At 37.2% G+C, this 14,847-nt stretch overlaps 1 protein-coding gene across 6 annotated transcripts in view; it reads left to right on the top strand.

The window, feature by feature from the left end:
- Positions 1-14,847, top strand: part of kiaa1522 (KIAA1522 ortholog) — a 36,294-nt gene that overhangs the window by 13,039 nt on the left and 8,408 nt on the right. Inside the window, exon 1 of one of the 6 annotated variants that reach the window (XM_026930011.3) lies at positions 14,459-14,713. The exons of the other annotated variants lie outside the window; for them this stretch is intronic. Coding sequence (XP_026785812.2) covers positions 14,656-14,713 — 58 coding nt within the window. The 5' untranslated portion in view covers positions 14,459-14,655. Of the gene's footprint in view, positions 1-14,458; positions 14,714-14,847 lie in introns of those variants that run through there. 6 annotated transcript variants of the gene reach the window in all.

Genomic DNA, 14,847 nt, shown 5'->3' with positions numbered 1-14,847 from the left:
AAAACATGATGCAATGCTCTACTGAGGTCTCATTGTCACTCTCTCATGGACCTATTCTCCAAAATGTCTTATTAAACATATTTAATACTGTTAAATGTCTGACACAAATGGCCAGCCAGACACTGACTGTGAGAAACACTCACTGAGCAACCAGCTGGACTGAGGCCTACTCTTAGCCATGGAAATGCACTCAAGAATGAGAAAGCCTGCTGGTTAATGTGTTTGAAAATTGATGATCCCTTTTAATGAATGTTTAAGATCACCACTTCCCCACACCGATAAAAAACATTTCGTATTTTCCCACCTGTGATAAACCCACCCTCAGAAAACTCTTGGATCCTCACAATAAGTCACTAAAGTTAGGTTTTAACAGGATATGACTAATGAGCCAAATAAACAAAGCTAATATATAACAAAGTAGTCAAAGAGGCTTATTCACTTAAGCATCTTAGTGAAGAATAAATTCTACAATACAGAGAGGAAAACATGTCCAACTTACTTCAGCTCAAACTTAAAGATTGCAAGAAAACTTTATCATAATTTCCTTTTACTCATTTGGTTTTCAGACGGCCATCCCATGTTTTTCACTCTGTACAACTACTTTCATTTTGTGAGTTAACTTCATGGATGTCTGAGGAACGTGGATGGCTGAGGGTGAACACATGTCCTCGTTTTGCCCTAGGATGTGTTCACAAAGTGCAGACAGGCTCCAGAGTTGTAAGATAAACAGTGTTCATTAGGGGGTGTAGAGAAAACATGAGTCATTTTTGTCTGGTGACTTTGCCTTTAGGAGGGACAGATATTTGTTCCTTTTCACACCCCGTCACTTTCTTGTGCTGCTTGGTAACGAGGCTGGCCTTGACCTGGACCTATTCAATACAACAGTATGTTTTCATTAACATTTTTCCAGATAAGGTTCATGGCTGTTAATGATAACATTTTTAAACTCTGTCTTGCGTCCTTGTGTATTAACTCGCATTAAGACAGAATCTGCAGTGTGTGTGATACTGTGTGTGTGATACTCTGGTTAGTCAATGCAAAAGATTACAAATTGAGAATAAAGGGGAAAAAGATGAAGGACAGTGTTGGGACAGATATTTCATTATCCTCTAGAAAAAAAATCTGGTAATATTCTGATTAAAAAAAAAACAGTTTAGGAGCTCATCCTTTAGGATTGCTGAAAAAGAAAAATAATGCATAATAATTGCCTTCAAGTGAAAAACTGACCAAGGAATACAGAACAGGCACTTATTACAGCAAAGTGAAAAAAAACAACAACATTAAAAGTCTGTCTTTTAACATTTTGTGTTATTCCTAAATGTCCATAAAAAACACATCACAAGTGATTTTACTCTGAAAGTCCTGCCAGTATATTTTTAATAAGCTAGAGTGCTTTTTTCTGCTTCCTTTTTTTCTCATTTTTATTGAGACTACCCACTAGTCATTAATATTCATAAAACACATCCAGTATTGCAGTACATTACATCAATATATTAGTTATGTTATGAATCTAATGTTATGAACCAATGTGCAATCATACTGATCTGGTTTATCAATGCTGTCCTGAAAGCATAAAGCTTTGCCTGAGTATAAGAACTCTGTATAAGGAGTATAAGGACTGCAGTTGGAGGACTGATGAAAAATTCACATTCCACACAAAATTGTTTGAGGAAAAAAAAATGCAGAGATTTATTTTCTGCCCCAGGCCCTTTTCACTCATAATTTTGAGCTAGTTGAGTTTGCTTGTGTGCTTACTGAATCCCAAAGCACACACAAGTGTAATAAATAGTATGTCAAATTTGTTAGTTGCCATCTGTTACTTCTTATGGTGAAGTAGCCTACTAGTTACAATAACAGTATGCAGTTTGTGTGTGTGTGTGTGTTGCATGTTCTGTATGTTGATTGACAGCCATGTATAGTAAGTTATAAAAAAAAATTAATCCCTAGTATGATGTAGATAAATTCAATGACTTTGAAGGATTTAGAAATTTTAGCTTTTCACAGCGCTAAACTGAAGAAACTACACTAGATACAGATTTTACATTTTCTATATAACTTCTATATATTCTAAAATGACCTGCAGACCCCCTCTGCACAGATTTATTTTATTTAAGTATTTTAATATTAGCCTGATTATTCATTTGTATATAATAATATTCCATAAAAATCTATTTATTCAGACATAATAGGCGTAAACCTATTATACCTATTTAATTAAAGGGACCAGTCTAATAAGCTATTAACTATAAGAACTCAATAATAAGTAAAACTTAATGGTGGGTTGTGATTTCCAGCGCTGTAGCAGTGATGATTGCTGAGTGTTATCAGTGGCCTTGGGGTTGGGTTTGTTTCTATAATGTTCCAGCTTAACAGAGATGGGGGAGTTAGCACACTGAGCAGTGAAGGAATAAAACACGACAGGGTATGCTGTCATCGGAAAATAATCAATGACGCAGTCATGTGTGTGTTTTATTCCTGTTTTACAACAGTAACAGTAATATTTTTTTATTTATTAAAGAATATCGCTGACAGCTACAGATTGCTGTCACTGGAGACAGTGCATGTTTTTTACTGTTTATTACTAGGCTTAGATTATGCAGAGTCCACCATACAAGTCCCTGTGAATTATCTGTTACTATAGAAATGATAAAATATTAGAATGACCACACTAATATAAACATGTGATTTGAATTACACATGGCATTACTGTCAGAGCTGCTGTTATAGAAAATGAATACCTTCTGACCAATCAGATTCAAGGATTCAACAGTAAATAAACAATATAAATACACATACACTATGCTAATAGGAACAACTTGTTTTTGGATATTTAGAATTATCAGCTGGATCTTTTCGGAGGAAGCAAAGAGAACGAGTGCTTAGCTAGAGAAGAAGGTTTCTAATGCAAAGCCCTCTGTGCCTGGCTGTAATGGTGCCCAGAGCAGCCGCTTCCTTTCCTCCATTACGCACAAATTGAGTTAAGATAGAGTTAGAGTCCAGGAGACAAGACAAGCACCAATTCATGATAATTTGTGCATTTGTACCCATTCGAATCATGCCCTCACACTGACAAAGCAGATCTTCTTTTTTAAAACATCTCCACCATGAAAATATAGCTGAAATATATATTTCATTTATGAAATGTAATCTAACACCAGATCTCTTGCCCTCTGCAGCTCTAGCAAAGCACAGCATTACTGGAAACCTCTTGATTTAGTGTTGTATAAATGGGTGAGAGGTGACTAAGGGAAATTCAGATGTTAAGGGTCATTTGCTTTTCACTTTTTCTCACATCTCTTGTCATTAGCTTTGCTGACTCCTTAAAGCAGAACCTGCAGTTTGCAGTTTCTCAGCATCACCAACTCACCCTGCTTACCTGTGAATGTCAAAATGAATCACAGGATTGAACCTGAACCCTGGAACAAGGCTGTATGTGATACTGTATGAGCTAAAGCTCTGAGAAATCTGATGCATTAATCAGGTTTATTTTTGTGTCCTGACGCAGATGAAGTGCAAATGTAGTTGTAGATCTGTAAAATATTCCTTCAGCACAGTCTGGTACTGCAGTGCTCTCTGTGTCAAGCAACCTCCACTGAGTGGACTACATATTAACCAGGGGCACTCAGTGCTGCTAGTCATCACAACCATTTGGATGATAATTCCCCCTCATTAGAACCATCTGCACAAGCTGGGGTGAAATTAGATATTTTACAGTTTTTTTTTTTTTATTTAACAATCTGTTTTCCTCATGTTTTAGTGAGCAGACTCAAGATGTTATTGTGTTACAGATGAAAAATGCAAAGACTTGTTTAAAGTTAATTTAAAGGGGTAATGATGAGGTTAGTTTACTTGGGCAAATAGGAATTTGGTGCTTTCTGTGGGATTGCAAATGCTGCAGTTTGATCGTGCTTCAACAGACTAGCAAACAAAAAAAAATCTAATGTGATTATTTTTATGTAGATCACTATGGCTTTTTAGCAAACATGAGCCACAATGTATGTGTGTGTGTGTGTGTGTGTGTGTGTATGTCCTGGATAAGAATCACACCATGGCCATTAGCCATGAAGATATCTAGCGTCTATGTTAACAAGGGAAGCTTACACATCAACACATACTCTTACACGAGATGGAAACAGAGGTTCTGTTTCTCATTAGCATAAGTGGTTGAATTTAATTTTCCTCTGCTTCTCTGAGTAGCAAAGGTTCACCAGATTTTGCCAAGAACTCATGGGTCACATGAGATTTTTTTTTTAACTCTCAGAGATACAGAAAATTTAAACCCTTTTAGAGCACACGTAGCATTTTTGAAAGATTGAAAAAATGTTTAAAAAGGTCCAAACTACTTTTATTACGAACTTGGTTGAACTGTATAACTGCCTAATTGCCTGGAAGCTTATGTAAACATAAAAGACAATTAATAATTAATAATCTAGCCTTATCCGGTTAGTCAGATCAATAATTCACCCATAGACCACAGCTATAAGCATGTGATTTTGTTTTATTTATATTATTATCGGACAGCTGATGCTGCTTTTGTGCTTTTTCATTTTTACCTAATTCTGTCATACAGGAGGAAATATTCAGCATAGTAAACCATGCCATAGTAAAGGCATGAACTGATAAGAAAAAGCACTTACTTCAGAAGCATTATGACTGTGTTTCCAAATTGCTGGTACATATGGAATGCTGTTAAGCTCTAAAAATTATTAGCTGACAAGCTCTAAAAATAATTTATACATATTTGTTGTAATTCTAATTACTCAGGTGTAATGCCATTGTGAACAACAGGCTTTCATTTATGTAGACTGTTATGGCAGTAGATAGGGTGTGGTATCATGCCTAGAGTTGAGCTCCTTTACTCATGCTCCTTGTGTGTTTTATTGTACTGTGAGAGGTTCACACCCATTACTCTCACTAAAGCTTCTAATTCAGCCTAGGAAGCTGAAGCACTCCATTAACTAGTGTCAGATGATTTTAAGGCTATGATTTGTTGAATCCAAATTTATCTTTGTTCCGCAGAGCAGGTCACCTCACAATTACAGGGTCTTAATGGTAGCATAGCTCTGAGCTTTCTGTACCAGTATTTAACTGTAAGTCTCAGACTAACTACCCAGATGTCTCAAAGACATGACAAGCTTAATGTCTTGTCTGTGTAGGGTAAAAGTTTAAATAGGCCCTGGGGAAAGACTGGGGGAAGACTAACAGTCTTCATTTTCATCGAACTAAAATAGCTTTGTGTTCCATACCACTGTTCCCTTTTTTTTTTTTTTTTTACTAAGTTTGGTACCCACAGGGCTGGGTGGTATAAATGGGTTAACAGGGCTAAGCCCTCCATCTCTGTCTAGGAAAAATACAAAAAAAAAATAAAGCTCATGTTTGGCATCCACATAATCTATTTGATGTTAACAAATGGCTTTTTTACTTTTGTCGAACCAAGAGCAATGTCACCATCAATGGTTATTATCAAAAATACACAGAATAGCATGAAGAAGTGAGGCTGAGGCTGATTTCTTTCTAGCCCAGACTGTAGATTCATAATACCTATCACTTACAGTTGTGTAAAGTGAATAAACATGGTAAAACCTACTCTAGATTTGGTGTTCCTCCTGGACTAATTTAATCCTGCTTTGTTGACACATCCAAAACAAGTTATCAGCAGTGATTGAGAAGGTCCATGTGAAATACAATAGTGGGTGTAATGAATATGAACGAGGTAGATCACTATTTCTGTCATTCATTTTCAAAATATCTTTGGAGGAGGAACTAGAAGTAAATAGACTAAGCATGCATTGTACAATCAAAGTACAAATTACACAAAGGGACAATGACAGAACTGTAAGTTTTGTGCATTTCAACAGCAAGCACACCTTTTCTGTTTTCCATGCTTGCTATTTAAAAGAGATATATCATAATAATCGACGTGAAACACTTGACTTATAACAGAGGAAGCATGGGCCTGTCATGTAATGAATGTGTTTGAGTTCCTGTGTGTATATGTATTAATATTATGCCTACAAAGGTATAAGGCTCAACTGCAATCATATATTTTCATAATAGTAACAGTGAGTTACTGATAGACAGTAGAATGCCTTGTTTGTGGCTTTGGGGTTGAGTGCAAGTTCTCTCTAAATATTAAAAAGACCCTAAGTAAAATATGATATAAACAAAAAACCTAGAAATAAAATAAAGGAAATGCAGCCTGCTAGTGTGCAAAAGCAAAGTCACATGCTAAAAGAACCATAGCCTGTCCACAATAGCTTGCTTTGGTGTTTATGAGGCTATAATTATCCCTGAATTAAAGTCTTTCTTAGACTGCTAGATGCCTAAATCTGCATGGGACAAACATTCAACCACCACGGAAGGAATTTCTTATACTTTTTATAGCTTTACAATCACTTTCTCTCTCTTTCACTTTTATTGTGTCTGGACAATATTGCCATGTGCATCGCCAAAGTGGCAGACTTTTAAAAGGAACTCCACGCAAGTAGATTTATGAGTTTGTTTGTGAAGGCCTGCATGATTGAACAAATCATGTTGAGTATCCAGTATCACACAATAACATAGACTACAGAGAATGTGGACTCCTATAGTTTGACAGGACTAAGAGGGTGATCTAAAAGAAGCACACAAGCGGCATACTTAGACGCTTCTGTTTATCTACAGTGTACACCTTCTATCTATGCAGGGGTGGACAAAGCTCATAGCTTTATTAGCTAACACACTGGCAGAGTGAAAGCTCCAGTGTACTTGCCCAGTCCCATGTTGTGCTTGCCTTGACTAAAAATGGTAAAAACTCGAAAATATGTGAGTAAATTTATTATGTTCAATAATACAGACTATGGAAAATAAGAAGATACCTGAGTGGGTTGACTTTATGTATCCATAGTCTTTATCTTTTCCTGATAATGTCTCTGCTGATGAAGCATATTCTGTTTGTGGCCTCGACACAAAGGCTGACAGTCTTTGGCTAACATTTCGTGTATGACCTGTGCTGTTCTCTTGTCACAAGTAATGACATTATTTGGGATTAGGTAATGACATTATCTGAGACTGGCTAGCGTCTTCATTTTGCTTGATGACGTGTTTAAATGCAAGGTGACTGCATGTTGTGCTAGCATTTGAGTAATATAACCGTTTTTCCATTTTTCCATACTGTATTTTTCTCAGTTTACTCAGTGTCTTCACATCCCTTCATATTCCTAATTCTGGAAAGATTGTCTAGCATCCATCCAAGCTAATTAATATGCCTAGCAAAAATGGTTCCTAACCAACAGCCAATAGCCAGACCACATCCTCATTTTGTGTGTGTAGTGCAGCAAGAGGTGGGATTCACCACAGAAGCAAGGTGCTTTGAATGAGTGGGAAAAGAAAAAAAAAACGGTGCTGATGTTATATAAATGGCCTACTGAACCGGCTTGTCTGCCGGGGAACTTTAAATGAAAAACTGATACATAAATCCATAGCCTGGGCTTATAATTTATCCTCCCCTGATATGAATAACTTGCTTAGAATAAACAGATTCAAGATCACTGACACACAAATGGACCATCTTTATCGATTATATCAGCGCTGTGGTGTTTGGTGGTTATGGAGATGTTGACACAAACAAGTGATGAACAGAGACAAAAGAAGCAAAGGAGTCATCACGCTGACAAACAACAGCCAGTAGTGCTGCTTAACCTGTGGAAAAAAAACCTTAAAATTTTAAAATATGCACTGTGGTGCATGGAGAAGAAATGGCAGACACAATGAGAGCGATAAAGGATCCTGCAGGATTAGTGGGTTCCATATTGAGGGTTTGGTGCCAGACTAGACAGCAGTGCAAATTATAGGCTAAATATAGCTAGTGAGTTAGTCCAGTTGATTTTGTTTGTGTATTTCTATTCTTTTCTTAGTCTTGGAACATCACACAATATCCTCCCTGACATACAATCAAAGATTCGTTTACACTGGCATACTGACATAATGTAATTATAAAATAGCTAGCTTTGTTTTTTTTCCAGTTACACTCTTTCCCCCCTAAATAAATGTTTCTTTCCAGTGCTCAAATTAGCACTACCGCCCTAAAGTAGAAAACACAGTCAGTGGCTTCATCCTGATTATGAATGCTAGCCTCTCACTACTAAAGTATATCATTAAAAATGGCAGAAAATGAGATGTGGCTTTCTCCTGCAAGGCTGACATTTACAGCATAGTTGATTTATGCACCTCTTTGTTATCTCAAAGATGCACAAGAAGGCTTTTATAATGTTTTAGCAATCTGCTCAGCATACATTTACAGAACACTGCCAACATCTTAAGTGATTGGATGCCCTTCAGATGTACACTATCAAATCAACTAGATGCAATATTAAAGGAATATGCCAGCACATTGTAAACCTAATCTCGACATACTTCATCTCTAGCATATGGATGTTTACAAGAATTTTGACATTACTCTGTACTGAGACCAAAAACCGTGTTAACTTATAATGGACGTCTAATGGAAGTTTTTGAAGTACACATTTCAAATACATGACTATATATTTCAAATCCAAAACTGTAGCTATGATGAGACCAGTGTGAGATAAAGCTTACCAAAGCTGTTCTTTTGTACTTTAATCCAACTTTGACCTGCACTGGAACCGTAGAGTAAAATGTCATTTTAGTTGAGTTTTATCTATACACCATCGGACCGACACAACTATGTATAAACACAGAGGTAAAGTTTACCAACATGGATAAGTATTCAGTGTGAAGGTTTTTTGGTAACATGATAAGCTGATTTTTTTTTGTTGTTTTATTCAGTTGTAAGTGATAACATTAACTAACTTGTTTCACATGACGTCATTCTTTAATATATAAAAAATGTTAGTATTGCTAAACTGTGGTATAGGAGGAATAAAAAACTTCAGAATCTGATGCTATTGGAAAATAATCAACTTTGTGTCAGACTGTATCACACCACCCTGTTGTTGATTTTTTTCCCATAACAGCATGCCCAATCATATTTTATTCCATACTTAGATTTCTTTAACTGAAGAAATTCTGAAGGCATATATTTTTAAATATATTTCACAAAAAAAGTTTCTTGTTTGCTCCAACAACTGTCCTTCCCTTATAAGTCAAGGTTTTTTTTTTTACTCATACAGGGAAAATGTTGAAGTTCTTGGCTTTGGTAATCTCCCAAAGGCTACAGAAGTGGTAGATAGAGATTAGGTTAAAATAATGCTGGGGCATTCCTTCAGATCATGTGTTTAAAAGCATTACAGTAAAACCATTCACCATCAACTTTCCAGGGTGACTCACCGAAGGAAGGATTTGATAGATACTTTTGAAAAATGAGAACAGGAGTATGAGTGTTTTCAGTTCCAATCCTTATGCTTATGGGTTGAATCTGGGTTTTATCTGCAGTACACCAGAAGCCACATTAGTAGAGTTTTTAGTGTGAGACATTTTGAGATAAAAAAAATTAAACAAAACATAATACCATGTGGAACATTTCAAGGCTAGAAAGCTCGACACTGATTGATTCTCTGTCTGGATGCAAGCCATGCTCAAATGTCACTCAGAGATGCACAGAAGATATCACCACCAGTCAGTGTCACAATACCAGTTATTAATAGTATACTAGTGATGAAGCTTTCAGCCTTGATTGTGTTTGTGTAGGAGGAATAGAATTAGGATTATGTTTCTTTTTTATGACATCCATAATATAGTTTAGGATGGCAGCCAGGTCTCAGTGAGAATAAACAACTTCATGCTGATAATAACTGTGTGCTGCTGTGGAGCAGGCTGAACTAAAATAAGCCTGATGACTGAGCATTATTGCTATAGAGACACTGTGGAGGAGGGAGTCGGTCAGAGATGTTTCATCTGTCCCCTAGGTATTGGAAAGTTGCCCTGATATATGCAATATGTCTCCTCCTATGGGCCTGGGAGTTGCTTTCAACATTACTGTCTTCTTCAATTTGCTAAAGACATGGTTTATGTAGTCACATGGAATGCATTTAGGAGAAGAATGACATCCAGAACTTTATATCTGGGAATAATGTTTGTTTAGTATTATTTAAGAAAGCCATTCATAGCAAAATGCAGTGCAATGAAACAAATAATAATAAAAGACACACCCTGGCAAAAATGAAGATGTGTCAGGTCTTCACCTGGTATACATACAGTGCTGTTTTGTAGTGCATAATGAACAAAACAGAAGGTATCGTGTGTTTCTCAGTAGTACATTAACTTTCTATTGATATCCCCCAGATTGTCCTCCATTATTACTCCAATGCAGGGTAGAAGGCATGTCCACAGCTTTCTGTTAGCGTAAAACACACTGGAATGTGAAGTTCCTGTAACAATGCTCTAACACAATGTGCTCATGGATTGGGATTTTTCCAGTCAGGGTCATGAGAGGGTGGAGATCTGCTTTGTTATGAGCTCAGAGTCAGAGCTCATCTGGCTCCTTTTCATCACCAGCAGATGTTCCTCTATCCCACTGCCTCAGTCTCAGCAACACTGCCTCATGGGAACACGAAGACCTCACCAGACCTTTCGCTCTCCACTAAATAGTTATTTTTTCTGGTAGATGTTGTTGCTCATATTGATACTAATGGATTTTATATAGAACATATTTGATAAAGGCTGAGAGTACAAGCTTATATGTGTGTTATATGCATCAGAGACAGAGAATTAGGTTAAATGTTGTATTAGGGGAGCATGATTCAGTGCTGTCTGCATCCCAAGCCCACTCATGATATAAAGCTAGTCTTAGCTCATTATGAGCTAAATAAACTGGTATGTGTGTTTGACATCATAGTCTTCCCATGAAAACTTATTTACTTAACAGCATATCTACATACAAGAGGTTTGATAGCTTTTGTCAAGAAGGAGGCCTGGCCTGCCCAATCAAAGAAGCCCACTCAAATTCCATCATATTCTCATAAACACAAGGAGAGAGAGATGGTTGAGCAGATCTGTTAGTGAACCCTTGAAAGCATGAACAGTAGTACCACCTAGTGGACATCTTCTGGTAGTCGTGTTAGTAGCAGTCTTTCTAATGAGCCAAATGTGATCAAAACCACACACTAACCTTGAACAGTCATGGACATTGCACTTTTGGGTAAAGAGGTGAGGCTCTCTTGAAGTTTGTCTAGACTGAAGAAGACCTCAGTGTAGACTTAAAGACTTAAGACTTAAGTAGACTTAAAGTCTTAAAAGGGCATTTTAACTTGTATGATTTTGAAAACTTAGTGCTTAAATTGGATCATCTTTAATGGAAGTCCTTTCAAAGTATTGTAAGTTGTGGTTAGAAATAACTGTGTGACATGTATAAACCTAGCAAAATGCAATGTAGTATTTGTATTTGGAAATGTGGTTTTGATTCTATGCTCAAGCACATTAGGTTTGGAATTATAGTTAACATTCAGAATGTCAGTTTTACAGATTTACACACAGACACACACAGACACACACACATAGAGTGAGAGAAAGAGAGTGAGAGAGAGAGAGAGAGAGAGAGAGAGAGAGAGAGAGAGAGTAATATACTGAGGCCAAGAACAAACCATCAAGGTGCCAGTGCTTATTATGGAGTCTGTACCCAATCTCAAACCATTCAATACATTTTCATGGCAATAGGTCCAGTTCTTCAAAACACTGCTGGTGTGGAGCATTTCCATTTTAAAAAGATATGAGCAGCACTGGAATTTTTAAAGGTTATTAAACATTGAATCCGTGAAGTGTGGTACGGTAACTGCTCAACCCAGGACAGCAAAGCCTTGCAGAGAGTGGTGTGCTTAGTTGAGCACATCTCCGGATCTGCTCTCTCCTCTCTGCACATTATCTGTACTAGGAGATGCAGTACAAGAACTGCTAAAATCATCAGGGACTCCACCCACCCAGCTAACTGTCTGTTCATGTTGCTGCAATCAGGCAAGCGCTTCCGTAGTCTAGCTAAAACTGAGAGGCTCAGGAGGAGCTTCTTTCCCAAGGCCATCAGACTCCTCAACATGGACATGTCCACCATATAGAGCCCTCAGGACTCCATAAAGACTCTCCAGTCACTTCGCGCTCGACTTACATTCAGTGCACTTTGCACTGTTACTACACCTAACATACTTGCATATTTTATACATTCATATTTTGCACATTCCCTGCATATCTTGTACACCCCTTTTTTTACATTCCTGTACATATATTTCATATTTCTGTACAGTCTAAAGAGGTAGGCCAGGTTCTCATTTCACTGCAAATTATATACTGTATATAACTATGTATGTGACAAATAAAAATCTTGAATCTTGAATTGAATCTTGAAGCAGTGATCCAATTGACAACTCTTTTGCTGGCAGTTGCACCAGCACCGTAAAAGGGATGGCAGACCCATGTTACAGTCATAATCAGTGGATAAAATTCTGAAGAGAAGTCTTTTAGAGAGATAAGGCAAAGATTAACCTTGGCAAATGTGAGAGAATAAGGAAAATTAGGAGGTGAAAAAGGGACTGCTTAGGATTCAAACCATACCACAGCATGTGTGAAACAGATGTATGGCCGCCAGTGGAATTAGTTCAATTCTCTTTATTTACCACAGAAGCAAAATGAATTCCGAAGTCCCCAGAATCATGGGGACAGTGATATTATTAATATAGCTAGCATGGCATTTTTCATGCCAAAATTTTAATGTTTTTTTTGACCAGCCAAGACAATGATCCGATCCCACTAAGCATTGTATTTCACCAACTAAAGGTAAAATTAAAAGTAAAAAGTCTGGAAAACAGCTGCACTACAATAGGAAATATATCCTGGGTCTGTTGATATTCTTGAGTCACAGACTTCAGGCAGTGTATGCACAATCAAGAACTAAATGTACATTTACTCTGCTGGGAAAAAAAAATAAAAATGGGCCAAGCCCAAAAAAAAAAATCATAAAATTGTTTGATGTAAAATACAATAGTAGTTTTTAAAAAATCCTTTAACCTTCACTATTTCATTTAAAGTAGAGTTCTGTGTGAGCCACAGCCACAGCCAAGTAATTTAGCATAAAATAGCCCCCATGGGTCATTTGCAAAGACTGCTGTGTAGACTTGGCTGTGTATAGAAACTTGGGGTCTCTTTGCTGGTCTCATAAGTATGCCCCACACCCTTTATCATGTGCCAGATGGTGGCTTTAGGATCTCCTGATAAATATTAATTGGGCTTGCATGAAGGGACAACAGCAACAGGAGGCACACAATTTGCATTTGGTGTGGCTCGCCTTCAGTTTTCAAAAATAACACCAACTGTGTAAGTCTTTATCAATAATGCATATCTGTACACTAGACCACAGTTGTTATATATATATGCTGTATATGAGTCACAGCTACAGACAGAAGTGCAACAACTTCTCACGCTCAGCAGAAAATTCTCTGAGAAATAGGAATTAGAGAAATAGGGAGCTAAAATCAGACAACACTGACCACACTGATGGCTAAAAGGATACAAGGTGAAGGGAGGAGTGAGACGTGAGAAGTGTGAGATTGAAATGGGAGGCGAGGCAGTGAAAAAAACACACAAGCCAAAAGGATTAACCCCTGGATAAACCAAGTGTTGGCAACACACCAACCCAAATACCTCCTTTTGCATGTCTTTTTGAAATGGTGCCCCTTTTCTGAGCCAAATCCACTTGAGCCCCAAACCAGTGCCAAAACCAGTGTCTGTGCAGCGGAGGCATTGGGAGGGTGGATAAATGGTTCAAAAGTGTGTCCCTCCTGTTAGGCTAAAGTAAACCACAGCTGTACCACCTGCAGAGATGCATCATAAGGAAAATTACATTGTGTGATGGCTAATGAAGCTCTGATACTACCAATGAAATTATTCCTTTACTATTATTAACTTGCAAAACAGTATAGAATTGTCACTAATTGGACTAATTTAGTTTAATTAATTTAATTTAATTCAAGACTAACACTAATGAAAATGAATCATGTGTTTTGTGCAAAAACAACAATGCGATATTATATATATTTTTTTCTAAACTGTAGTGCTTGTAAACTATCTTGTAAACGATAGTTATTATGGTATATCTGTCGAGTATTACTACTTAAAAAGGGTTTTCACAGGTTCTTTGGATAGTTTTTAGCATCCTAAAAGGGTTTTCCTTGGAACTCTCTGTTCTGTAGGATTATACTGTATATAGAAGAAATTGATAAATACACTCCGAACCAAAGCACTGAATATAGACAATGTTAACAAAGCTGTGGATTGACCAAGAAGGTCCCCCTATGGAATTTAGAAAAATAAAAGAAATATAAAAAGAAATTGGTTCTTCGTTGGGAAATCAGATCCCAAGTTCAGTTAGAGTGATCAAAGAAGCAAAAGTGGCCAAACCCCTCAGTGGTCCAGGGGTAGTTATGTGTGACAAAAGGAGGGGGAGTTGTTTAGAGGAAGGAGGGAGGGCAGGGAGGGAGCTGGGATTGAAACCAAGCAGCAGCTCATATTGTTTTCGCTTGGTTTATCCTTCATCAGTCTGCTGCAAATCAGCTACATCACAACATCCTTTCTGTGGCATCTCCAGTTTAAACTTTGTCATGATGATGGAAGCACCAGTTAGCTTTAGGTGGACCTTTGATGAACTCAGTATTTCAGAACTTTGATGGCATTCAGTAGAGTGACCAATTTGTAGTTTTTGGTCCCAAGGAAAGGATGGTGGTTTTTCTTGGTAAAAAATTTCGATCGCTACTGTCAGTCTTCAAGAAGAAGGGTGAGTAGAAAAATATTCCTAGAAACTTTTTACTTTTTACTACTACTATTTTCCTAGAAACTAGTTACTAAATGTAATATTGCAAATTAGGATTTTATATCATTATATTATTGATATATCTAAGTGAATCTGGA

Source organism: Pangasianodon hypophthalmus, chromosome 23 (assembly GCF_027358585.1).
Source record: "Pangasianodon hypophthalmus isolate fPanHyp1 chromosome 23, fPanHyp1.pri, whole genome shotgun sequence".
NCBI lineage: Eukaryota > Metazoa > Chordata > Actinopteri > Siluriformes > Pangasiidae > Pangasianodon > Pangasianodon hypophthalmus.
This window is presented reverse-complemented; position numbering and strand designations above follow the sequence as displayed.